General features: G+C 43.0%; 1 protein-coding gene across 4 annotated transcripts in view; it reads right to left on the bottom strand.

Annotated features, from left to right (window-relative positions):
• LOC147012642 (peroxidasin homolog) overlaps positions 1-24,686 on the bottom strand; it is a 128,134-nt gene that overhangs the window by 78,569 nt on the left and 24,879 nt on the right. For all 4 annotated transcript variants that reach the window (XR_015051023.1, XM_085853675.1, XM_085853677.1 and 1 more), the window contains 10 exons: positions 18,811-18,882; positions 15,056-15,127; positions 14,753-14,824; positions 14,418-14,489; positions 13,538-13,722; positions 10,448-10,565; positions 10,190-10,356; positions 9,629-9,901; positions 6,985-7,101; positions 5,017-5,175 (listed from right to left, as the gene is read on the bottom strand). Coding sequence is in view for 3 of the 4 variants with exons in the window: in XM_085853675.1 (XP_085709801.1) it covers positions 5,017-5,175; positions 6,985-7,101; positions 9,629-9,901; positions 10,190-10,356; positions 10,448-10,565; positions 13,538-13,722; positions 14,418-14,489; positions 14,753-14,824; positions 15,056-15,127; positions 18,811-18,882 (1,307 nt within the window). In the remaining variant the exon portion in view is untranslated. The remainder of the gene's footprint in view (positions 1-5,016; positions 5,176-6,984; positions 7,102-9,628; positions 9,902-10,189; positions 10,357-10,447; positions 10,566-13,537; positions 13,723-14,417; positions 14,490-14,752; positions 14,825-15,055; positions 15,128-18,810; positions 18,883-24,686) is intronic.

Below are 24,686 nucleotides of genomic sequence, written 5' to 3'. Positions count from 1 at the left end.
CCACCTGGTGCAGGTAGACAAGCCGGAAGCCCTTTATTTTCAAGGTCAATTGGTCAAAATATCAAGGTCACATAAATCGTCAATTTTCAACCGATTCACATGATATCTCTGTTTATCTGTACAGTACATGTAAAAACGAAGAACATGGTGAAGCCATCCATGAGTGAAGCCGCGTGACTGGATGTCTATTAATTACGTGCTGTTTGAACTCAGCACACAAACGTACGTCTATTAACATGTATTACACACGTACGTACTATTGGAATGTAGCTTTCGACCTTTGAAGATCCTTTAAGATCCCCAAGATGCAGAGGACCCCAAAAGACCCCAATGCCCCTGAAGACCCACAAGACCTAAAACACCTTTAAGACGAGGACCCAATAAAACTAAAAGTCCCTGGGAACCCAAAAGGCCTATAGGACCCATAAGACCCAGCATACCCCAAGGACCTAAAAGACCCAGATGACCCCTAAGATCCTTTGCACCCTTTAAGACTGCTTCAGACTTCTTTTACTTTTAAGACCCTTTCAACACTTCAGACACCTTTAGATCCCTTCACCCTTTAGACCCATAGGGCCTTTAGACCTTTATACCTCTTAAGTCCCTTTTTACCCCCTTTGACCTCAACACCATTTTGACCCCTTAAAGTGCCTACAAACCCTTCAGAAAGATTAGACAGCTTGGACCCTTGACCAATTAGAGCTTTCGACCACTTGCATCTTTTTAGATTCCAAATTACAAATAAATGTAATTAATATACCCTTCAAACCCTCTCACCCCTTCAGTCCCGAACACCGTTGAAACCTCTTACACCCGTCAGATTAGACAGCTTGGCCCCTTGACCATTTGGACCTTTTTAAATGACAAATAAATATAATATCACCAATATTACAAATAAATTTGAACAAAAGAGATGTTTGTATTACGATTGGTGGAAATTATGACAACACAGCAACTCCTGGACAGTCATTAGCCTCAGTTAAAACAAGACTACCTCTGCAGCGACGTGTGGTGAGGTGAGCATAGCGAGCCAATCCATGCCAGTCCTGTGTATAAAAAACTGAAAAACACGGGTGGACGCGGACGCTCATCGAGGTGAAGTCATGGTCGATCCCTGTGAGTTTGTCTATTAATTATGTACTCTTTGAACTGAGTACATTTATGAATTACTTATTCTTGGACCCTGACTATATCTATTAATTATCTCTTCATCACGGACTATTGGAACATACCTTTTTGACAGGTAGACATATCGGGCGCTTTCACCCTTTAGACCCCCAAGACCGTTTACATCCTTAAGACCCTTTAAAACCCCCAAGTCTGTTTATAATCCTAACACCCTTTAAGGCCCTCTGAGATCCCCCAAGACCCTTTAGACTCTGAAGACCCCAAAGACCCTTGAAACTCTAAGACCTTTCAAAACCCTAAGATAAGACCATTTATACCCCAAAGACCTTAAGGACCCTTTAAGGCCTCAAAGACCCTTTAGGACCCCATTAGAACCCTTCGTCCCACAAGACTTGATAGACCCCTTTAGACAATTTATCTGACAGCCTTCTGCAATAACACTTGAGGGTCACTGGTCATAATAAAATGCCCCCCCCCCCCATTGATATACCAACTCAGTACCGAGCTAAGAAAGTGCAAACTATAATTAATATTATTATTATTTATTTATTTTCAGGTTCTGCTCATCTTGGTTAGTGGCATAGGGAAAACGGTGTCCATGACAACAATTTCAACCCCTTTATAATCAAATGGGATATTTTTGTGATTTTATTATTGCCAAACCTCAGGAATTTTACAAGATATCACACTGAAACTTACACAGCATATTTGTATGCATGTGTTGTATCTACCTGTATAAAACAGTGTGTATTTGTGCGTTTGTCTGTCCCCCTTCATAAGGACAATTTACGAAGGGTTTTAAAGGCCAATCTTTGAACATGACTGTGTGTGCACTACGGTCTATTTTTCAGGATAAAAAAACTCGGAAAACAGTTTTCGTAAAAGAGTAATTACGTCTCTTCTATTGGTCTTGCAAACCAGGCCTCAAGGATGGAGTACAGGAATGTTTTTTAAAAATTAAAATCGATACAACACTCGGGGAAGTGAAATTCGCTGTTCATGATGTGGAACACACACGCAGAGTAAAATGAGTTTTCATTTACGGACGTGGGATGTCTAATAAATAAAGAAGGTAGAAGCACACCTAACGCTAGGCCGAGGCTTCAGACTTTGGCACGCTCACGAAGCTGTACCGTTAAAATGAAGCGTCCAAGAAGATCAAGAAAATGTGATTACATTTGTACATGTAACGTTTTAAAATAACGCATTTTCTTCCTATGAAGTATCACATCTTCAGGTCACCTTGAATATTTCAAATAAAATAATTCCAACCCATTATTTTTGATTGGCTTTTATACGTGTGTGTGTGTGTGTGTGTGTGTGTGTGTGTGTGTGTGTGTGTGTGTGTGTGTGTGTGTGTGTGTGTGTGTGTGTGTGTGTGTGTGTGTGTGTGTGTGTGTGTGCGCGCGCGCGCGCGCGCGCGCGCGAGGCACAACATCCCATCATGTAAAACACTCGATCGGTCAAATTCTCCAAATTACCAAATTGCTGTTTCCATGGCAACTATTGTTCATTTGGATTTTGTAAGTATCGTGCTATGTAAGACATCTTTCCTGTCTGTTTGTTTGCCTGTGAGCAGATGTTTAAAAAGGTTCAGGACGGATTCGGATGAAATTTGGTGGAGACGTTGGGTGCGTGACAAGAAGAAATTGATTAGATTTTGGTGAAGATCCGGACCCGCATGCACACCATACGAGAATTTTGTAAGTGATTCTTCATCTTTGAGAGATGGGGTGAAAAACGATACATGGTACTGAATAGTACGATATTTGAAAAAGTTGTGGACGAGTTATGACAAAACTCGGTGGATGAGTTAGTTCGGTGACAAGAACAAGCGGATTTGATTTTAGTTCAAGTACAGATGCAGATCCGGCCCATCAGTGGGATCCAAAATGTAAACTGTCCAGCCTGGTGGAGGTATGCGCTCTACCGCTAAAGCTCCTCTCCGTTCTTCGTCGGAAGAACGAGTGCCGTTCTACTTTCCTACATGGGTTCAGTAGATTGCCCCAAATTCAACACCACCCCCACCCCATGCCTTTTACTCTTCTGAGTTGGAAGGGGTGGCAAAATACCTCTCACCTTGTAGCTTAACTCTTGGGACAGAATGAGTATTGAGCAATGCAACAGCATCAAAGGCTTGTATATTAGGTGATTGCAGATACAGGTGGGTATTTATCTGAATTAGAAAAATAACGTGGTATACTGGGGGTGAAAGCACTGCCACAGAGTACTGAAAAATACATCACGTTGAAGCTTTCTACCATCAAGGGAGTTTTCATAAACGCCTAATCATCATTTGCCTCATATGGAACGGTTTGGCCCAGTTCGTGTTCCCATCTGAATCGAAGGCATATGATACTCGGAAACCTGGGTTCAAATCCCATAAACTTGATGCATTTGTCCAATGTCTAAAACTAACATCCTATTTCACAGAGTACACTGATGTCTACTGATACTGACGTCAGCAATAGAACCAGGAGCTAGAGCTTGAGAGTGAAAAAGAGGGTTGGGATGACATTAAGGCAGGGGTCTATCACTCAAAAAGTAGTTAATGCATGGAATGGTCTCCCTGGAAAGGTACTGGCAGCAAAAAGAGTAGATAACTTTAAATTGGAATTAGATAGTTATGTAGAAACATTGGGGATAGAGGGATACATGAATATGCCTGGTATTGGCTTAATGGTTAGGGTGGTGGGCTTGGGTTCCTCGGATCCTGAGTTCAAATCCCACTCAGTTGTTGAGTTAATAACAGGTGGGGTTGACTCTGCCTGTTATCCTTCCGAGGTCGGCAAAATGAGTGCCAGCTTGCTGGTATCTTGTGTCGGAGTGGTGACCCCTCCAGGATTGTGTCCAGTAGCCAAGGAGACTGCTTAGGCAGCACCGACGCTCTGCACAGAGTATGGTCCCAATGGATGGATGGATACATGATTATTGGCCGAAATGCACATGATATGATGGGCCTGATGACCTTCTCCTGCATCAATGTTCCTTGAATATCCTTCAATCTATCAGGTGAACGCGTTCTTGACTGGGATTCGTTTACGGAGTCTGGCCTGCTTAAGGTGCTACTGTTCCGCAAATGCGATGACACGTGCCCCTGTAGGTTCGGACACCGATTTGGAATTTGGTCAGGGAGACGAAAACACACTGGCTGACTTTCAAAAGGCACCATGGGATCTTCCAAGTTGATGCGCGTGCAAGCGGATGAGACATCCGGCTCAACATGCCCTCGGATGAACGGCACACATATTGTTGAGCACCCTGCTTCAAAGCACTCTGCTTGTGGCTTGGTAGATGACAGTTTACAATACGGTTGGGAATTGAACCTGGGACTGGAGAGTTCAATGTGGGTACCTATGAGCTAGGTTATCCCGACATGTGTGCTGAAGTTGAATGTGTGGAATGATGTGAGACTGCCTTTCTCGGAAGGAAAAATGAAATATTCTGCAGCCATATTTGCACAATCGCCTGTTGTTGCACTCATGACCATTGCACCAGTGGTGTCTCACTTACCACAAGCGATTGGCATCTGTGAACGAAAGATGATATAACAAGGCATACATAAAAGATGGCCATCTGACCCGTTGAACTTACTTGTAAGTTAGCAATATTTTAAAATCTGTGCATTTGTAAAGGGAAATGCTCAAAACAAAAAGTATTTCTTTTTATTCAATTTGATTGACATTTCCCTGCAAATCTCTTACAACGCTGATTGTTTTATTCATTGTTTACTTGTTTAACAAAGGATGACGATGGTAATGAAAAATTGATTCTCTTCATCTCAGACAAGTCTTACCAAACTGAAAGGCTCACAATTCTCCTGCAGACTCATATATCGCAAACCACATCAAACCGTACCAAGGTTTATTGAGCCTCACCGAGCCTCACCGAGCTGCTCAACGGTGAGCGTGGCTGAAGCCGTCAAAACGCCCACCACGTTTATGGCCTGGCACTCGAATGAACCTGCGTCGAGGTCTCCAACCCTCACAATGCGCAGCGAACCCGAAGGCAGCACGGCGTGCCGCCGGTCTTTAGGGAGCGGGCCCCCTTGGGTCCACAGGATGGGAAGGTGGGAGGTTGGGATGTCAGGCACGATAAGTTCCAAGACCTGCTTTCAACATTCAGTAATTTTGGGGTTCAGGTGCCAAAGCAAAAGTTTAATGTGATCCATGATTATGGTGTCACACACACCATATAACCACCAGAATGAGTGTATCACGCACACCATCTAACCACCATATTTAACGTGTGTACACCATAACCACCAGAATTAATGTAGCGAATGTGGAAATGACTCTTCGTGGGTTAAAGATGTCTATTTATAGCATAGTTATTCCCTTAATGAGCATCTCAGCATAAGTGTTAATTAAATGTGATATTAGATATGCAACATGCGTCGCTATTATATCTAGACAGATGACGTCCACCTATCCAAGTGTCTCTGTCTAAAACCGCCATCCCTTTGAACCTTTCATTTACTTTGTTACCCTGTGTAATCTGTCTTAAATGTCTCTTTTTGTAATCTGGTGGACCATGAGGTGCGATAGTAAGGGCTCTGACAGCTCAAAACCAGAGGGGGAGGGGGCCGCCCGCTTGATAGCTGATAGATGGCGGTCATGATAATCAACCATCAAACAGGCCTTCGTGCCGATGGTAAGTGAGAAGGGAGAGGCGCAGCGAGTAATCAATGACGTACATGCTTGAGGCAGTAAAGGCTCATGGGGTGGGGGAGGGGGAGGGGGAACGAGCAGATGCATGTGGAGCCCACAGTGAGAACCTGCACATGAACTCTATCGGAGATTCTCCCTAAACAAAGCCATTTGCTGCACAGCCTCCAGCTATGCCCTCACACAGCAAGCCACGCCACCTCTCCCAACTTTTCCCAGCTCCTCTCCACGGATAGGAACTATCAATTGCCTGCATGTCACCACTTGGGACACACTGCGTCTGGCCTGACGCAGCCTGTGGTATTCAGTCTCGTCAGCCTCTAATTTCTATGTCCTGTGGTGTGATTGACTGGGCCCTAAGGACATTAATCAAGGTTCCCGGTGGTTCTTCGTTGGTTCATGGGCGTATATTCAGATAGTGGGTTAAGGGGTTGTTGCATTATTGATAACTGTTGATTGCTTCTCTTTTTTCTTTTCCCATTGCCATAATTTATTATTAAAAGAACCTGACTTGGTCTTGGGTTTATTCTGGCTGTGGTGGTGGCTTCACTTGGTGGTTATAAAGAACCATTAAGGGGATCATTGGTTGCGGTCTCCATGCCGCTTACAAGATCGTGCCACGTAACTCAGGTTGCTCGGCCTGAGATTAGATCCAGTCATGCAACACTTATAGGCACAACACTGGGCTGCTTTGAGACTTCCAATCTGCATGCTTTGATGCGGAGCCAGATTTGAAACGGGCAACTGGAAAAGTCCGCCGGCTGTAACAGTATGTACACGAAAACCACCACAATTAATGTGTCGTGCACACCATAACCACAAACAGTGGTGTGTTCAGTTACCAAGTTTCTTGTGGAGCGCTCGCCAAGTGGCTCAAGCACTCAATTCAAACCCGTTGATAAGGAACGGCTGGCTTGCCAAGTGCGAGCTCGCTGCCTGGTAAGTGGACATACCCCAGTTCTTTGATCATTCAGTGTAATCACAATTCCTATCTGTTCATTCTCAATGATTTAGGCCCCATTTTTATGGAATACTTGTCTTGCAGGATCTCAGAATAATTAGCAAATGCAACTTGACTCAAACAACCTGAGGCTTGAGATAAACATTTTGAAGAGGAATTCACTGTTAAGCAGTAACTTCGTTTTCAGAAGAATCACAAAAAAATTAAAAAGACAAAAACTAAAAGCACCTGCTTTCGTCCAGGCTATGATGGGAGAGGGAGCCCCTGAGGCTTCGCAGTGGAACTCCACCATCTGACCCTCCTGGGTGATCTGATCCTTTGGGCCCAGAGTGATGATGGGTGGTTCTGCAGGCAGTGAAAGGGCCCACAACCAGGCAGAGCAGAAAATATCTCAACGGGCTCAAAAGAAAAAAAAAAGTTTTAAAATGAAATGAAAAATACACCAGGCCGTGGTCTTCACTGCAAATCCCGAATCAAGATAATACTTTAGAGTTTAGAGTTTAGACCATGACGGGGCTTCATTGACATCAGAACCAAGAAAAGATGAAAATAATTTTACTTTTGGAAGAGTTCCATAGAACAATCTACATATTACGTACACAAACCAACATTGGAGCACAAGAAGAAATATTTTATCATATTATCTTTCCCCAACCTTTTCATGTATTTATTTATTTCCCTCCTTCCCGATTAAACCTTGTCCTCCACCTTTTAAACGCAATTCACTTGTAATGATCCAGATTAAGAGAACTAATCATTTTTGTTTGGAAAAACAAATATTTTATAAGCACAGTAATAGTTTTGTTGAAATGTTTATTTTCTTGGTCTTTCAAGAAGCTCCACCCCTGTACATTTTGGGCATTTTAATGTCGAGGATTTTAATATGCGCCATCTCATCCGTCGATACGATTGCCGCACCATCTCTGAATTTAATCCAAATCAGCATGATCCGTATGTGGAGTTTGTGGATTAGTGATGGACAATCATAATGTCGAGTAGACCTGTATGATGTGTCAGCGCTCCGGTCTCAAGTTAGGTAGTGTATGTCTACCGAGTATTTCTTCCTTTCCACTTTATCGATCCGCTCCTCACTTTCTCTCTTCACTTGCTTGAACCTTTAAACGCTTTTCATCGGATGTACGCGTCTGCACGAAAGCTCGTTCTCATCCCTCCAGCAACCGACATCATAAGGGAGGAATCTATTTCCATATTCCTGCCACACAGAAACCTAACTTCGATTGTGAATGCATCAGTTTTGTTCTAACAATTTGAAAATTGGTGAAATGAACATAGGGCCGGGGGAGAGCCCCAGACGGTCCTTTCGGGGCGAGCCCCCGGATCCCACAAAAGTGGTGTGCTTTCATAGTTTCCCTTATTTGTTTGATAAAACATGTTTTGTCCAACGTTCTGAAAGGTTTCCTCGATTATTCCCCCACCGTGCATACATAATAAATAGATAGCCTGATGGGGAGTCTGATAAAATGTGCTAAGTCTGCAAACAATATGGCTGAAGAATAATGCTCGATGGTTCTGGCAATTTGTGAATTCTTTTATAATTCAACTATCTAAATATATATGTAATGTCGAGGCTCATGGAGGAACTAGAACGTAGAACAACAAAATAAACAGGATAAAGCGAGAGGTGGGATGCAACAACAGCAGGGTCGAGGGACAAAATAGAGTGAGACTTGGAGAAATAAGGGATGTAGGGAAAATGAGCGCTCAGGGAGGACACTGAGGGTAAACAAGATGAATGTCACCACAACTTCTCAGGAAGGAAAAACTGGAAACATGGAAAGAGGTGGGCTTGGGGGGGGGGAGTTAGTGAGGGTACAAAAGATCATGGTTGTGAATGGGGGATAATCTGAGATGGTGGTAAACAGCTGTCTTGTAGAACTGGAGGGAAGAATGAGATCAAAGAGGATGCGGAAGTTCGTTCCACAGGTGGGAGGGGGAGGGGGGGAGGGGGGGAGAGGAACTAATGAGTGGAGGTGAGCAGTGTTTCTGGGTTTTGGGAATTTCACCAGAAGGGGGTTACTGGTAGACTGCGGGTACCCTGCAGAAACCTGGTGGGTGGGGGACAGCACGCAAAGAGCAAGAAAAGAACAGAAACTAGTTGGTGGAAGACAGAGACCACCGACCCATCTGCAATGTGAAAGTGATAGGCCCAACAAAGCAGCTTCATTGCGGGAGATTGCAATGATCTTGAAGGCCTTGGTTTCCAGAGTGTCAAGTTGGGCAATGTGTGAGGCAGCGGCACCAATCCAGGGGGGACAGCAGTACTCCATCAAGCTGCGGATGAAAGCCTTGTAGGTAGATAGATAAAAGTTCAAGTGTGCCAATGAAGGACTTTCTATGACGGAGGATTCCCAGTTGACGGCTGGCTTTGGAGACAAACTTTGAAATGTGGTTTGCCCAAGAAAGATCATCGCTGATAGTGAAGCCCAAGATTTTGAATGACTGAACTTCCTCAAGAGGAGTGTCAAGAAAGGAAACAGGAGGTTCGGGGGACGGGGGGGGGGGGGTTTGCCAGACGGTCCTTTCAGAATGCGATAGTGAGAGTGTGAGATTGGTCATGATTGAAACATTCCGTTGGTAGACGTTAAAGATACCATGGTGTCTTTCACAAAGAGTAGGCGAGTTATTGCCGACACCTTGACATAAATTACAAATTCCTGCAGTCAAACGTCAGGCCTACTCAACCAATTTTTGAAGCACTTGGGCCAAAAACCTTCCCTGGCCAAAGGTGAGAAAACTTGTGGCCATTAAAGTATAAGTTGTAGCTAGTAGTAGTACGACTCATGCAGAAATACAAAATGCTGCACATTTACAAAGCCTTATCAGATACAACCTGGCATCCCACCAGCCCCACCTTGCACGATGATGGTGGCAGAAACATGTACCGAGTCGTAATTGTTGCTGGCATGGCACGTGTAGCGCCCAGCATCATGGCGCGATGCGTTCCGAATGTAGAGTCCACCGGAAGGAGTGATGGAGAAACGAATGTCAGCGGGAAGGCCGGAACCGTTTCCTCTGGTCCAGGCAATCCTGGGTTGGGGGAAGCCTGTGGCGCTGCATTCAAGCGTGACACTCTGCCCTGACAGAACCTCGGTGTCCTGTGGCTGAATGGTGAAGCTCGGCTTGGCTACACCATGGAGGGATCGTGAGACAATGAGAAATAAAGTCACGGAATTATTAGTGTGGTTATAACCAGTTCTCAGTGCTCAACATTCAACACCATTAAAATATCATTTGGTGCTCTCGAAGAAACAATAATTGAGTGAATAAATTAATTAATTAATTAATTAATAACATCTATTCATCATCTATTTCTCCTTGCACAAGTAAGGAATGCACAACAAGAAGCGAAGAGAAATTGTTCATCCTCTCATTGGTTTTAAAAGCAAAACCAATCATCGACCGAGTTACTGACTGGGAGAGCTGAAAGGTCTCAAGATGGCGTGCTGCGTCTTGACCTCTCCGGCGAGGTTCCTGGCCATGCACTGGTACAAGCCCTGATCCGACTCACGAGCATTCCGGATCATAAGTGTACCGTCTGGTAGAAGGTTCACGCGACTTTCCGACATGTCCAGCTCATTACTGCCGGGAAAGGACCAAACGTCACAGGATTCTGTCTGAAACACATCCCAGTCTTGGGTGCAAAACATTGCATTGCCATGATGACCCTCACTTGTTATGGAGCCATACTATCTCAGGCTTGGGGTTCCCCTCAGCACGGCATGTAAAGTACACCGTGTTACCAACAGACACGTCCACGTCCTTCGGCTGAGTGGTAATACGAGGCAGCTCTAGAGAGGATGGGTTTCAAAAAGGAATACAAAAAATACCTAACTTGAGATCGTTAGACCGAAACACCGAAAAAATTAATATAAAACTCTTTCTCTAACAAGTCACCTTCGTATTACCACATACAAACATCACCTTAAAACTCACCCAGACTGGCCTCCATAACGAGTCAATTCACCCAGACCGGCCTTCATAACTGGTCGACTCACCCAGACTGGTCGATTTCCTCCTTTTATCCATCTTGCCACCTCCTTTTTCCTTTCCGCTCTTCCCTCCTTTTTATTTTAATTTCTATTTCATAATGTTTTTATTATTATATTTCATTAAATTGTTATTATTTTTATTATCCCATACGGACGAAGCAAAAAGTGGGGTTAAGCAACCGGTTCCCTTCTGTCCGTCTGTCTGTCCGTCCACAAACATCAGTTTATGATCAAGTAACGACATATTTTAATTGAATGTTATATCTTGAATACGAATAAGAAAACAAACCTGCCGTTCGTTTTTCAGGACTGTCCTCTGAATTCGTCCCGGTAGAACATGCGCATAAAGGAGTGAGATAATATTTTTACTCTGCCTGTCTGGCAATGAAACAGAATTCAAAATCATTTCAAACGGGAAACGTACTGTTTTTAAAGGACGTTATAACGGACACAAACAACAGGCACTAAGAACTAATGTAATGTCCTAGAAAGGGGTGGTGTAATAACCACTGCGTCAACTGTGTTAACTTTCAGAACTAATTTTTTGTCCGACCTTTCAAATCTTTATTTTATCTCAATTTAATTACCTATACTTGTACACTGAAGAACCAAATCGCCTTCTTTGCACTTCCAAAAACCGCTAGTTTTGCTGTACTTTGACGAGTCAAATGAGGTGGTGTATAAGACTGCTTCAACGGCGATAAACTTCTGGATTTCTTTTTATTGCTTCATGAGTCAGTAAGTGACCACTATATTCGTTATGGGTGTGTGTGTGTCTGTCTGTCTGTCCCAAGCATAGCTCCATGGGTTTTGATCCGATCTTGATAAAATTTGGGTGGGAGGTTTATATCATGATCTCGTTGTGTTTTCCTGGGAATGGGCGTGGTGCGCCCATTATGGGTGGAGCCACGCCCAAAAAAACATGCGTTTTTAGGGGGTAGCCGATTTCAATTTGCATCATCTCCGAGGGGGTTTGGCGAATCTGGCAGGGGTTTCGGTATTTGGTTAGCCCAATGGCACCTGCATACCCCACGGAGCTCAATTTTTCATTTTCGGCCCAAGGTCAAGGTCACAAGGTCACAGACTTTGAAAATGTCAAAAAAAAAAATCAATAAATTGGGCATCGAGCTCCTAGGGTTTTCAACTGTTTTGAATGAAAGTTGGTATGCAAGTAGTGTTCTTCGAGTACTACAACTTTCATCGTTTACGTTTTTCCCGATTCCCGCCAGTTTGCCCGTGGCGTCCCCTCGAAGGTCAAAAAATAAAAAAGGCGAACCGTGAACATTGCTCGTGAACCATCGCCGTCTCCAGACTTATATGACCTTAAAAACCATTCTTTTATTTCACGTGAATTATATATTTAAAACACCGCATGGGGTGAGGTGTTCTAGTTGTATTACTTTTGCATGCATCACTTTTCAAAGTCGCTTTAGATTAATTATTTATCTAATCTGTCACTTTTGTATCCCTATTACCCCCTATCTTTTGTATCCCTATTGTTTGTTTCCCTATTATTTTCACTTTCTCCCAGTCCCCTTGACTTTTAACCCCTGAATTCTGACCCTTCCTGTTAAATTCAGTCATTCTCATCTCCACGTGCTCCCCGAGTCCTGACCCCCACTCACCTCTGGCTCCCTCCCACTCGTATGTTATCCAGCCACAGTGATGTAATGGTTAGAGTTTCTGCTTCAAGTCTGACAAGTCGGTGGTTCAAACCCCAGCCGATTCACACCAAAGATTAAAAAAAAATGGTATGTGCTGCTTCCTTGTTCGGCACACAGAATTTAAAAAGGATAGAGCACGGACAAACAACCAAAAGTTGGAAACCATTGCGCAGGCTTCGAGGGCCGAATGGCCTCCTCCTATGTTAAAGTTCCTTGTAAATGAATTCATATTATAACCCTCACCCATATAATTTATGACGAATCCAAGCATCTGCATGCTTGAATCCAAGCTTCAAAATAATGTTTTGCTAAAAGAATGACAGAAGAGAAGGACTGATAGAAGCAGTTGTAGACAAATATTTCAGGAAGTGCTCGTGATAGATGCTAAATACTTCACAAATTACATGCGAATGTCATTCTCAAAAGGTTTGATTCCCTTTTATAGAAAGTGAAGCCTGTGTAGAGAAGTATCATACACATCAAGAGGATCAATTCCATCTATAGCAAGAAGAGAAGCAACAATTAGGTTTTTGGAAGAATGTCTGTTCCTCTCCCATTGTTTCTCGGCTCGAAACCGAAGGATGTGACCGACAAGGTTAAGCACAAATCAACTTACAACTATCATTCAGAAAAACTGAGTTGCATTTCCACTTTCCTTTATTCCTGTCAATTATAACCACATCCTCAGTTTGGCAGTTATGAACGATAGTTTGGATGCCGCTTTGAGCTGGCCTGTGCATGATTTCCTTCGTGAAAGCTCGCAGCGGTTTGCGTAAGTAGACAGGTTAAACAATGGATTTGATCAACTGAAAGCCGAAAAGAGGATGTTTACCAGCATAAGTGAGGTGAGGCTGACATTTCGAGAGTTTACAATTCATCAGAGCAAAAGGGCCTTTTCCTCGAAGGGCCAACGCTTGCATCGTCAGACATACCTCACCTCCCCACTCTCATCGGCTTTTGGTTGATGGAATGGATAGTTTCCTTTGACCAAGTCTTCCACATAATTTACTCGAGCTAAAAGGTACACCATGAACCTTGAAGACCAGCAAACTTCAAATCAAAATAAAATCCCCCGAGGTCTAACCCACCTCCCGTCCCGTGTCATACCAGCCGTGGGTTCTCCACAATCAAACTCGTCAGCAGTTACTGTGATTATGGGTTTCCGGTAGAGCTCGGGTGGTTGCTCGCACGTTGCAGCGGCCTGTGGCCCACCATGTCTTGCAAGCATGATCAGCATGCCAGGCAACCAGCGCAATGAGCAATCGCACACCAGCATGTTCGAATCCAGGCGTCTGCACAGTTTGTTCATTCAAAGCAAAGAAATACAAATAATTTGTGGCACTCTTCCCTGTGCTTAGGAATCGCAAGCAGGTTCTCCTGACAGGCTATAGTTTACCTCAAGTTATTCTGAAATGCAACGAAATACAAAGAAACGTTGGTACAAGGGGGAATTTGACCCATCATTCCTGTGCTATATCAACGCTACATCAATTTGGTTAAGCGATTAAAGCTATTTTCTTCCTTAGGACGTGTGGTTGTCGCACTCAGAGCAAAGCGGTTATATCAGCTACCACATTGATAAATCTTGCACAAGCAAGCTCTGCCTCATGAAACAGCTCATTAAGAGTACATGGCTTTCATTTTGCAGTACGGTACTCAATAATCCAAACCCAACAGGTATCCTTCCTTCTTGATAAGAATTACAACTATTACTGATTCAGATGTCAGATCCATAAATGATGAGGACGACTATAATTTTTATATCCAGTAAAGTATTTTTAACGTACTGATTACTTAAACCATCAAACATTAATGGACCAAAATGTAAGAGACAGTGATGTGATATGACAGATGTCCACCAAATGTTCTGAAAGTTTGCTTGTGACAATCAAGTTTGTGAAAGTTTGCTTTGGACAATCAAGCTTGTGTACAGCATGGCCATTTTAAGCAGACAAAGTGACAAGTTGACAAATTAACAGGCCCTTACAGCCGTTTGAGCGAGTCGAGTTTCTGCAGAGCACGTGGACGGATATGCTTGATATGGTTGTTGTGAAGGAACCTTGTAGGGCGGCGTGGTGAAGCCAGGGGTGGGATGAGGAAACAGGAAGTCTTTACTTTTTAATCAACTGTCATACAAGCATTCCCACACAGTAAAACAGAGCCCAATGTTAAATAGTTTCTGGGTTTAAACCCACAAGAGCAACCTGGCAGGAAGTACATATGTTGCTGGACGTAGAAATGATCCCTCCCTTTTTGTCGCCAAACTCACTAACTCACCATCCCCTCCCACCGCCCCTCCTTCCTTCAAACCCTCGAACTCACAGGCGTTCCAATCTGGGCAGGTTGCTGATCGCATCGGCCTCCAGTTCCTCAATGTGGTTAAAGTGGAGATATCTGTAGGAAATCCCTCATCACAAACAAGTCCACATGATAACTCCAAACAAAGACTTTAAACACGTATACACATACATCTCTTCATTGATAAGAGACTCATGATCTTCAGTAAAAGCAATCGTTACCACTTTGGGAATTTTGTTTTTTCAAAATCCAAATCATGGATCAAGCAAATGTGATATTAGCTTTCATAATTGGCTTTTCAGTCAACATTCGATAATGAGAACTCACAGCTGCTCGAGGGAACGCAGGCCGTAGAACGCTTGCCGATCGATCGTGTGAATATCATTTTTGTATAAATACCTGGAAAAGACATTATCATTACAACAACAGGAAATGTTCTTTAGAAGAGTGTGTGTGTGTGTGTGTGTGTGTGTGTGTGTGTGTGTGTGTGTGTGTGTGTGTGTGTGTGTGTGTGTGTGTGTGTGTGTGTGTGTGTGTGTGTGTGTGTGTGTGTGTGTGTGTGTGTGTGTGTGTGTGTGTGTGTGTGTGTGTGTATCTCCACATGCGGGTTTCAGAAGGCGGTGGAACGGAGACCTCCCAGGTCTCGAAGTATCCACCTCCGTTTCGGTAAGGGCGGTAACGAATCATGGACCAAGGTGTGAAGTTTTGTTCTCAAAGTTTTGTTCCGAGGGCTCTTTTGAGGACCGTCATCAATCCCCAGACAACTTCCAACTGTAGTTTATTTGTAGTAATATTCCAAGAGATGGTGCTTAATATCTCCGTAAGGTTCTTTTTTTTAATCATTCCCATAGCTCCAATTACATCACTGGTACAATTTTGGCACTCTTCAGCTTCTAAGATTTTTTCACTTCATGATGTCCTTTATTTTTTGTACCCAAGTACTCTATCCGGTCGCAATGCTTTGTTTTCTTTGTTCATGATCGATGGGATAATTAGGTCATACGTGAGCAATCCTTCCTTGTTTTCGATGATTGCTTTTGGTTCATGATTTTGTGAGTTTTCTGGAACTAGGATATCAATTTTTGTAGATGTGCCAGTGGTTTACTCTACCTACCTTGTTGTGCCTTTGGGTGTACAGCTGTTCTGACATGAGCTTTTTTACATCCCAATAGGTGACTTGTGGTGTTTGTTACCTTGCAGAATCTCCCGCTGTCCAATAGACTCAGACCCGCCATTTTCTTAAACCCATTGGTGTAGGATCCCTGGTCTTGGGCATTTACAATGGCTCATTCTCCATCCTAATTGCGCCGATTTCTTCTTAGCCCTTCCAATGAGCCTTCTTTGTCTATGTCCAATCTGTCCAACTCTTCTTCTTTTTTTTTTTAAACCTTTCTGCCTCCCAGTTGTCGGTGTATATTTGCTGATATTTCGCTTTATATTTTTATTTTGTCTTTTTTTGCAATAATTGGGGCTGTATTCGTTGCTGTTTCAGTTTCATCTGCGACATCATCCATTCGCTCCCGTCTTTGGAAAAAAAAATTATAGGTGGGTTGGAGATACTTTCATTCCTGGCTTGTTGCCTACAAATTGGATTCTGCAGTCTGACAGTTGTCATTCTATGCATTTGGTTGAGCTCGATCAGGCCGCTACCTCCTTGTCTCGACAAGTACATGCTCGGGATGCACTTGTTGTTGAACATTTTGTGGATGGTGAGGAGATTCCTTGTTTTGATATCTAGTTTGTTGATTTCTGTTTGTGGCCAGTTTACTATTCCACAGCTGGACTGGAATACTGGTATTGCAAGTTGGTTAATGGCCTTAATTTTGTTACTTTGGGAGAGGTTCGTTTTCAGGATCAGCCTCGTTATATGCAAGATCAGCCTTCTTCTTTCGGCTGCTCCTGTTAGGGGTCGCCACAGCAGATCATCCGTATGAATCGCGTAGTGATTTGGCTTAGTTTTTACGCAGGATGCCCTTCCTGACGCAACCCTGGTCGCCTCTTACGACACAGGGATATGGTACACCTATACTAACCAGGGCATACACCGGTACTCATTTCGTCGACCCCGGAAGGATGACAGGCTGAGTCAACCCCCTGGTGTGTATTAATTCAAGCGGCCAACGGGGCTTGAACTCAGGACCTTTTTGGATCCCAAGCCGCTACCCTAACCACTACGCCAACACCAGGCTTCTCGTTCTATGCAAGTATCATTTGGTAATTGTTTTGTGACATTTTTGGTGGCTCCCCTCAACTCCGAGGTAGTTATACGATGTCTTGTTGTCTCGTTCCTATATTGTTGTACTTCGGTCAATTTTTATCTCGTCCATTTTTGTTAGTTTACCTTGTACGAATGTACACTTGGCACGCTTATCGAGACCAAATTCCATTTGAATGTCATCAGAGTACCGCTTCACTAATTTCAGTTCTGCCAATTTTTTTGTCATTTGCTGCAAAAAAATTTAATTCATCCTTGTGCAGTAGATGTGTCCCCTTTGTGGTTTCTTTGGATGTTCTTTTGATTGGACATTAGGGTGTATCTGTGTCCTTGCTCATAAATGAGGTTGCTCAGTGGGTCCAGGGCCAGGTAAAACAAGAGGGGTGAAAGGCCATTACTGTGGACGATCCTGCGTCACATCTTCACTCCGAGTATTTCAATCTTTCTTTCCGAGGATAGTAATATCAATGTGGTATTTCAAAGCTCCATTGCTTCATCAATTACTATGATTTTGTACAATTGCATGCATGTGTGTGTGTGTGTTTTCATCAGCAGTGATGAAAAAAGTTTGAGTAACCTTTCAATTGAAAATCTCACAGCTGTCGCCGGCACTTCGGACAAATTCCAAATTCCTGCTCAAACTTACATGGGACATCAGCAGCACAGCTGCATACTTAACAAATAATACTACCCATAAGAATTTGCCACATATGAATGAGGAAGAAAAAGGAGGAAGAAGAAAAAGGAGGAAGAAGAAAAGGAGGAAGAAGAAGAAGAAGAGGGAAGAAGAAGAGGGAAGAGGGAAGAAGGAGGAAGGAAGAAGAAAAAGAAGAAGAGAAATATCCCCCACGTTGTCTTTCGCGAAGAGTAGGTAAGCTATCACGAGTACCCTGAACAAATTACAAATTCCTGCTTTAACCTATGATCCCAGTGATGATCCAAACAAACAGCCACATGGACAGAATGAAGAATGAGAGATTAATATCGTGCGACTCCCAGTTAAGACAAATGGTCTATGGAAGTGCACTTATTCATCCAAGTCCAATGTGTGGATTTTTGTTATAAAACAAAATGTCCGACAATTTTGTGACCATTTATAAATTTCCTTACATCGTAATTGCATTGGACTTTTAACATGATGTAAGGGTTTGGAATTTGGAAAAAAAAAATAAAAACCAAGATGTTCTTCCTTGTGGATATTCTTGTTCAATGTTTTGTTTTATTTCTGTGCAGGATTTCATTTTCACTACAACCGTTTTTTTATTATTATTGGTTTTCTTTTTTTTTATCATTCTGACCATCCTGACTAATTCATGGACCCGTTTGTTTGTCGCGCTACTCCTCCTACAGTTCTGGGCCGATTCCATCCAGACTTGCTACACAGGATTAGCATGACCCCAATTAATGTATACAGGTGTTTTTATCTTTGCCGGTGGTCTTAGAGGATAAGGAGGGTGTTGGGGGGAGAGGGGTTGGGGGGGATGCAAATTCTCTATGTAAATGTGTATCATATCGTGCCTCTTCCAGATGGAGGAGGGTATTACAAGTCTCCACCATTTACAGTATAGTGTTCCTGTCCCCACGTTTTCCAGTGCATCGAGTTGTTTTGAATTATCAGCAGTAGGTATGTTTTTGCTTAATGCACATAACTTCATGGGTTTTTTTTTGCCGATACAGAGCTGTCAGTTGCCTATACATCGCCCAAATAAAGATATGCATCAAAAGAACGCGTTGCATGCTTGGGACAACATCACCCGTAGGAGGGGGCGTGTACTCTGTGAGGCAAGTATAATTCTTCACCATTCTGAGCAAAAGTCTATCATGTGTTAATCAGCAAGCTCTCGATCTGGGCTTGAAAGGTACTCACAGGAATCGCAACCTGGTCAAATCCTGGAAGGTTCTCCACGGCACACGTTTTATCTCATTGTTATTGAGGAGCCTGAAAAAAAAGAAGGGGGTGGAAGTGTGAATGTATCAATTAAACTGAAGTTTATGTTCCTGCAGATTCTTCAAAGTAAAAAGTAAAGAGTTGCCGCAGGACGAAGCAAAAGTAAATGCTGAGACATTGACAAGACCCTCACGTGGATTTGAATCTGAACTAGAAAATAGAATTTGACGTGAATGCGTTAATGGATATGCCCCCCCCCCCCGGCTGCGTTAGAAGTCAACGTGCTGTTACATTGGATCTCAAAGGTCACATGAGGGAGAGAAAAGAGATAAGTAGAAGAGAGGAAACATCCACATACATGCTTTCAACTCGAGTTATAGTCCGAAAAGCTATTCTCAAAAGGCACATGACCTTTGACCTTTTGAACGCCAAAATCTAATCAGTTCATACTTTTGCCAAGCCTGGTAGGAATCCGTTCAGCGGTTCACAAGTTATCGTGGTAAGGAAAATCTGATAACGGCTGCATGGACAGGGATGCACAGCTGGACGATCAACGCAAAAACAAAATGCTTCCAGTGCCTTCATTGGTCGAGGCATAAAACGTGATTCTGTCACTGTGTCCCATTGAAGAACGAGTCTTCCCTTGCATTCAGATGTTATACCTGATAACCAGTGTCCTCAAAAATCTCACCTCTTCAGTAGAACTTTGAAAACTACTGTACATAACATATATATATATATATATATATATATATATATATATATATATATATATATATATATATATATATATATATATATATATATATGACTCCTTCCTACTTCCCTCACCAACTCACTGAACTTTTTATATCAATAAAAGTATAAAGAAACACAAAAATCAGCATCGCATCAATCCAAAGAGTTACATTCTCCCTCTTAAGGCCTCCAGGGTGACTTCCAAGTTGACTTTGATAAACGAAAGGCTTCTGGCATTTTGTTCGTATCAAAAAACCAAACAGGCGACGTCGGGCCAAGTGAAAACAGAGCCATGGGTTTAGCACAAGCACAACTGGAGGAAATACCAATGTGTGTACATCATTAGCATGTACAGGATTCGTAAACAAACTGCAAAAGTCCTCAAACGAGAAAATACATTCCCATCCTAAATGGTATTGGGGTGGCTGTTGACTCGTTTTGAAATCCTTAAAATAATAAAAAATGAAAAAAAACAAACTTTGTTCAGTACATTCTTAGTCCCAAAATGACAAACTTCAACCCTTCTGACTGTACTGTGGTGATGTTTTGGAATGAGGGTGGGAATTATTACTGCCTGTAAATGTAGTGCCACGAGCCGCACCCAAGGAGAGCAAACACATGGCACGGTTATTTAACGGGATAAACGAACGGCTTTAAGGATTCAAGAGTACACTTTATACTTGACGAGTCAAGCGAATACGGATAGTCATCAAATGACAATGGACTCACATCCAAGGGGTTGTGGATTAAAGTCTGACTGAAGGCAGTGGCAATAAGTGTTTGGATTTCTAAGCTTCTGGGATCCAAGTTAATCTAAGGAGAATTAACATCATGTTCTTGTATTGTCAGTCAAAAACCTGGTTGCCTCAATGCTTACCTTCAAGGAGGGGCAATCTATCTGCTCTGCCTGACAGGCCGACATGAGATACCAGTATGGGCATTTGGTGTCGACTTTAATGCCTTCTGAGCAACTTGGGGTTCTCACGAAAATAGTCCATTGGGTCGAAGGAAGAAACGTCGCCCGAGACGAGGTCTGCTTCCATTTGTCTATCGTGACGAGACTGTCAGGGCTGGACGGACAACGCAAAAATGCATATGGTTGGATACACCTTTCTTCTTAACTATGGTCTATGGATATTCCCAATCATGGTGTGTGTGTGTGTGTGTGTGTGTGTGTGTGTGTGTGTGTGTGTGTGTGTGTGTGTGTGTGTGTGTGTGTGTGTGTGTGTGTGTGTGTGTGTGTGTGTGTGTGTGTGTGTGTGTGTGTGTGTGTGTGTGTGTCTTTTTAAAGTTCATGAAATAATTTAAATGGATCAAGTTAAACTTCTCTCATCACTGGGGACAGGAACTTTGACTTGATCACACACCTCGTGTTTTTTTCCCCACACACAACTGTTCCTAACAATTCTATCACACACACAAAAAAAAAACAAACACAAACACACACACACAAATAAATAAATAAAAATAAAAAACACACATATGCCCCACACAAACACACACACCAAAACAAAAAACACACACATACAAACACACACACACTTATACAAACACTCACAAACACAAAAAACACACACAATCAGCTTTATTTAGACTTCAGTAAACCATAACAAACATTGACGTTTAAAGCTGTAGCCAAAAAATTGACCTGAGAGTGCACCACAGCAATGATGGACCAAATGGCCTAATTTCCTTGTTCAAAGTGAGTTTCCACTTCATCTCAAGTTGTCAGTTTTTTTTTCTATTATTTTCACACACACACACACACACACACACACACACACACACACACACACACACACACACACACACACACACACACACACACACACACACACACACACACACACACACACACACCAAAAGCACAAGCAGCGAAATGTGTGCACACATGCACACTGTCTACATCGATCACACCGAGGTGCATCACGCGTCTGTACATCTGCCATGACATTTGCTCACAAACTAAAGACATAACATTGCCCCAAAGCGAACCTATGAAACATCTGCCTTGTGTAACCAGATAAGATATCCCGTCGGTGTGCAGCCAAATGGTATTCAAAGATGAAATTAAAATGGGACTGCTATTCATTACGCATTGACCATCAACATAACCATGCGGCCTCTCTGAAGCTCCACACGCCATCAGCTCCTCTGAAGTGCAAAAGCTAAACATGACGGTCCAGGCAATCATTTGACTCAAACCAGGCACATCCCAAGGTTCATCCTGAAGAGCAATGTTTTTCCTCTACCAAGAAGTTAAAGCAAAACTATGACTTTTGTCAACCAGGACTGAACATATCCAATACCGATAACTTTGTCTACATTGTGGCACATGTTGTTTAACTGCTCGGTTTATATTCCTTGAAATGTCTTCCATTTATGGGAAGCAAAATAAATATGGCGTGGAAAAGTCTCATCATGAACTGTAGTGGGCACGGCCATTGTTGGCTCCGATTCAGTCGAAGATTTTTATCGATCGGCCTTCAGTTGGATGAGTCTTAGAAGAACAACAACCATGGCAATAAAGTTGTTGCATTCCTGTTGTGGTGCACAAAACTGTACAGATCTATACTAATGAATGTGTATGAGTCAGTGCTCAACCTTTTTTTTTTTTTGACTTGCTCAACCTCATCTTGACTTGGAACAGGCCGTAACAATTTCTTTCCGATAATTATTTTTAATTTTTTCACTTTCCTTACTCATAGTAACAAATGCCTGTTCATCATTGCTACAAATCGTTGGACACATCGTTCTTGTAAGTACTGTAGTTTTCAAATTAGGAGCTTGGAACGATTTCATGCATTATACGATATGATTTTCCACGATCTACTCTCACGGACTAATTTAAGTTTATCATCGAAATATTGTTTTGGTTTTGAGGTTTGGATATCATCCGGATGAAACAAATGTCAAAATCTGTTGTGAAATCTGATAATTTAAAGAAATAACGAGTCTTATAACTAAGCCGATATACCTATTTATTTTAAGCAAGCAAGGCTTCACTCCCTCCTTCTCCTCCAAACATACACAAGAAAATATGACATTTCCAAAGCATTAAACTTATATTTTTCTACTGTTTGGAGAATTATATTGAGGAAACAATACCAAAATTAACCAGCTTCATTGAACTAGGTGATTTAATGTATTCACTGCTAGACCTCACGCTCTGTCCCCCAGAGGGACTGCCTATCCATAGCGTCTGCCAGATCTGTGTCTGTATTTTTGGAGGTTTTACGAGGTGCTCCACAAGGAATCAAACCAAATCTGGTGAAAAACGGATGTTTTAAAATTAAGTGATAACATTTGCGCTGACCACGAACGATGTACCATGTGACGCATGCGTGGACGAACAGGCAATGTGGACGAGCAGCAATGAGCAGGCAGATTGTCTGCAATGTTTATTTCATGGGCGATTAAACTTGGTGATGTCTCCAAGGTTGTTCTACATTAAACAGAAACTCTTTTGGGGATAAAGTCATTATTTGAACAAATTCATTTATTTTCTTTAACTGCTACGGCTATGGTGAAGACTGGCTTTAAAGTTAAAGGGATCCTATAAGGGATGCAGCCAGAGCCTTTCCAGCCGTTCCTCATCAACCATTTGATTGGAGTGCTTGATTGAGTGCTTAATCCACTTGCCGAGCGCCCTACAGTCGATAGCGGCAACACACTACGTCATTCTGAGTGAATCGCTCACCCACTGCAGACGCTTTTGCCATGCCACGTCATTCTGAGCAGGTGGTTCATTCTCCATCATTTTGAGCGAGTTGTTGTAAAATAACACCCGATTTCCGAGCCGTTTGGTGTATTAACGTGTTTTCTAAATTTGCGAGCCAAATTTATTTTTCCACCCGTCACTCACAGCTGTTTATAAAGGTTCGTGCTTGTGAACATATGCCTGAAATGTCTTTCTAAATGCAACGTTTTTCGGTGAAAGCTACTAAAGGTTTCTGGGTTGTTTACAGTACGTATTGTAGTTGGTAATCACACTGACTCCAACCTGTCGATTCCTGAAAAATTGCCGATATCGGCAAAGCACTAGTGTGCGCGTGCGTGTGTGCGTGCGTGTTTTTTCATAAAGCACAACATATTCTCTCTGCCAACTCCCCTACCCTCATATCTCTATCTCTATCCCCTCCCAATACAGTGCAGCATCATACATACATACATATAGATATATACATGCCTGATGTTGGCTTAATGGTTAGGGTGGTGGGCTTGGGATCCAAGGGTCCTGAGTTCAAATCCCGCTCAGCTGTTGAATTAATACCTGGTGGGGTTAGCTCAACCTGTCGTCCTTCCGAGGTTGGCAAAATGAATGCCAGAATGCTGGTATCCTGTGTCGGAGTGGCGACACATCCAGGATTGTGCCAAATAGCCAAGGAGACTGCTTAGGCAGCAGCAACGCTCTGCACAGAATATGGTCCCAATGGATGTATGTATTGTTGCGAATTCGCGCCCGCCGGCATGCGAACGGCCACGTGACTCGAATTGCGGCACGTCGCCCACCAGACGGACAATTCTGTCATGACCCTCTCGGACCAACGCCGGGAGCTAGTCACGGGTGGGCCTTTCGGCCTCACCACGATCGTGCCAATCGGCCACCCGCGTGGGATAGGGTTGTTCGCCAAACTCGACCTACCTAAGTACCCACACGGAGGGTAGACCGGGCGATCGCACCTCGCCGCAGGTCGACTCCGGACACGGGCCGCTTAAGCGATCCGTTCCGTACTATCGGGATAACCGAGCGGTGTTATCGTCGGCCTCGACGGTTCCGATTAATTATCGGGCGTATTAAGCCCACTACCAACCGTTAACGTGAAGCAAAATGGAGATTCAATTCAACAAAAGACGAAGCAAAACGGGAAAACAGTTCAACATGATGCACATTTATTCCACGGCACATGGAAAGCACACATATACAATTAAAACAATTATGCACAAAAAGCAGATGTAACAAAAGAAACAATGACGCAGAGATACTACCGAATAAGACCGACACACGGCAACACTTAACAGTTTTACTTCACCAGACTGGCGCCACACACACGTTTACACAGAAACAAAAGAAAAGGGCCACCCTCAAAGACAAGGGGGCAGACGGGGCCTGTGGG

The sequence above is a fragment of the Eptatretus burgeri genome, chromosome 14 (assembly GCF_056783735.1).
Source record: "Eptatretus burgeri isolate ZD-2024b chromosome 14, Ebu_testis_v1, whole genome shotgun sequence".
NCBI lineage: Eukaryota > Metazoa > Chordata > Myxini > Myxiniformes > Myxinidae > Eptatretus > Eptatretus burgeri.
This window is presented reverse-complemented; position numbering and strand designations above follow the sequence as displayed.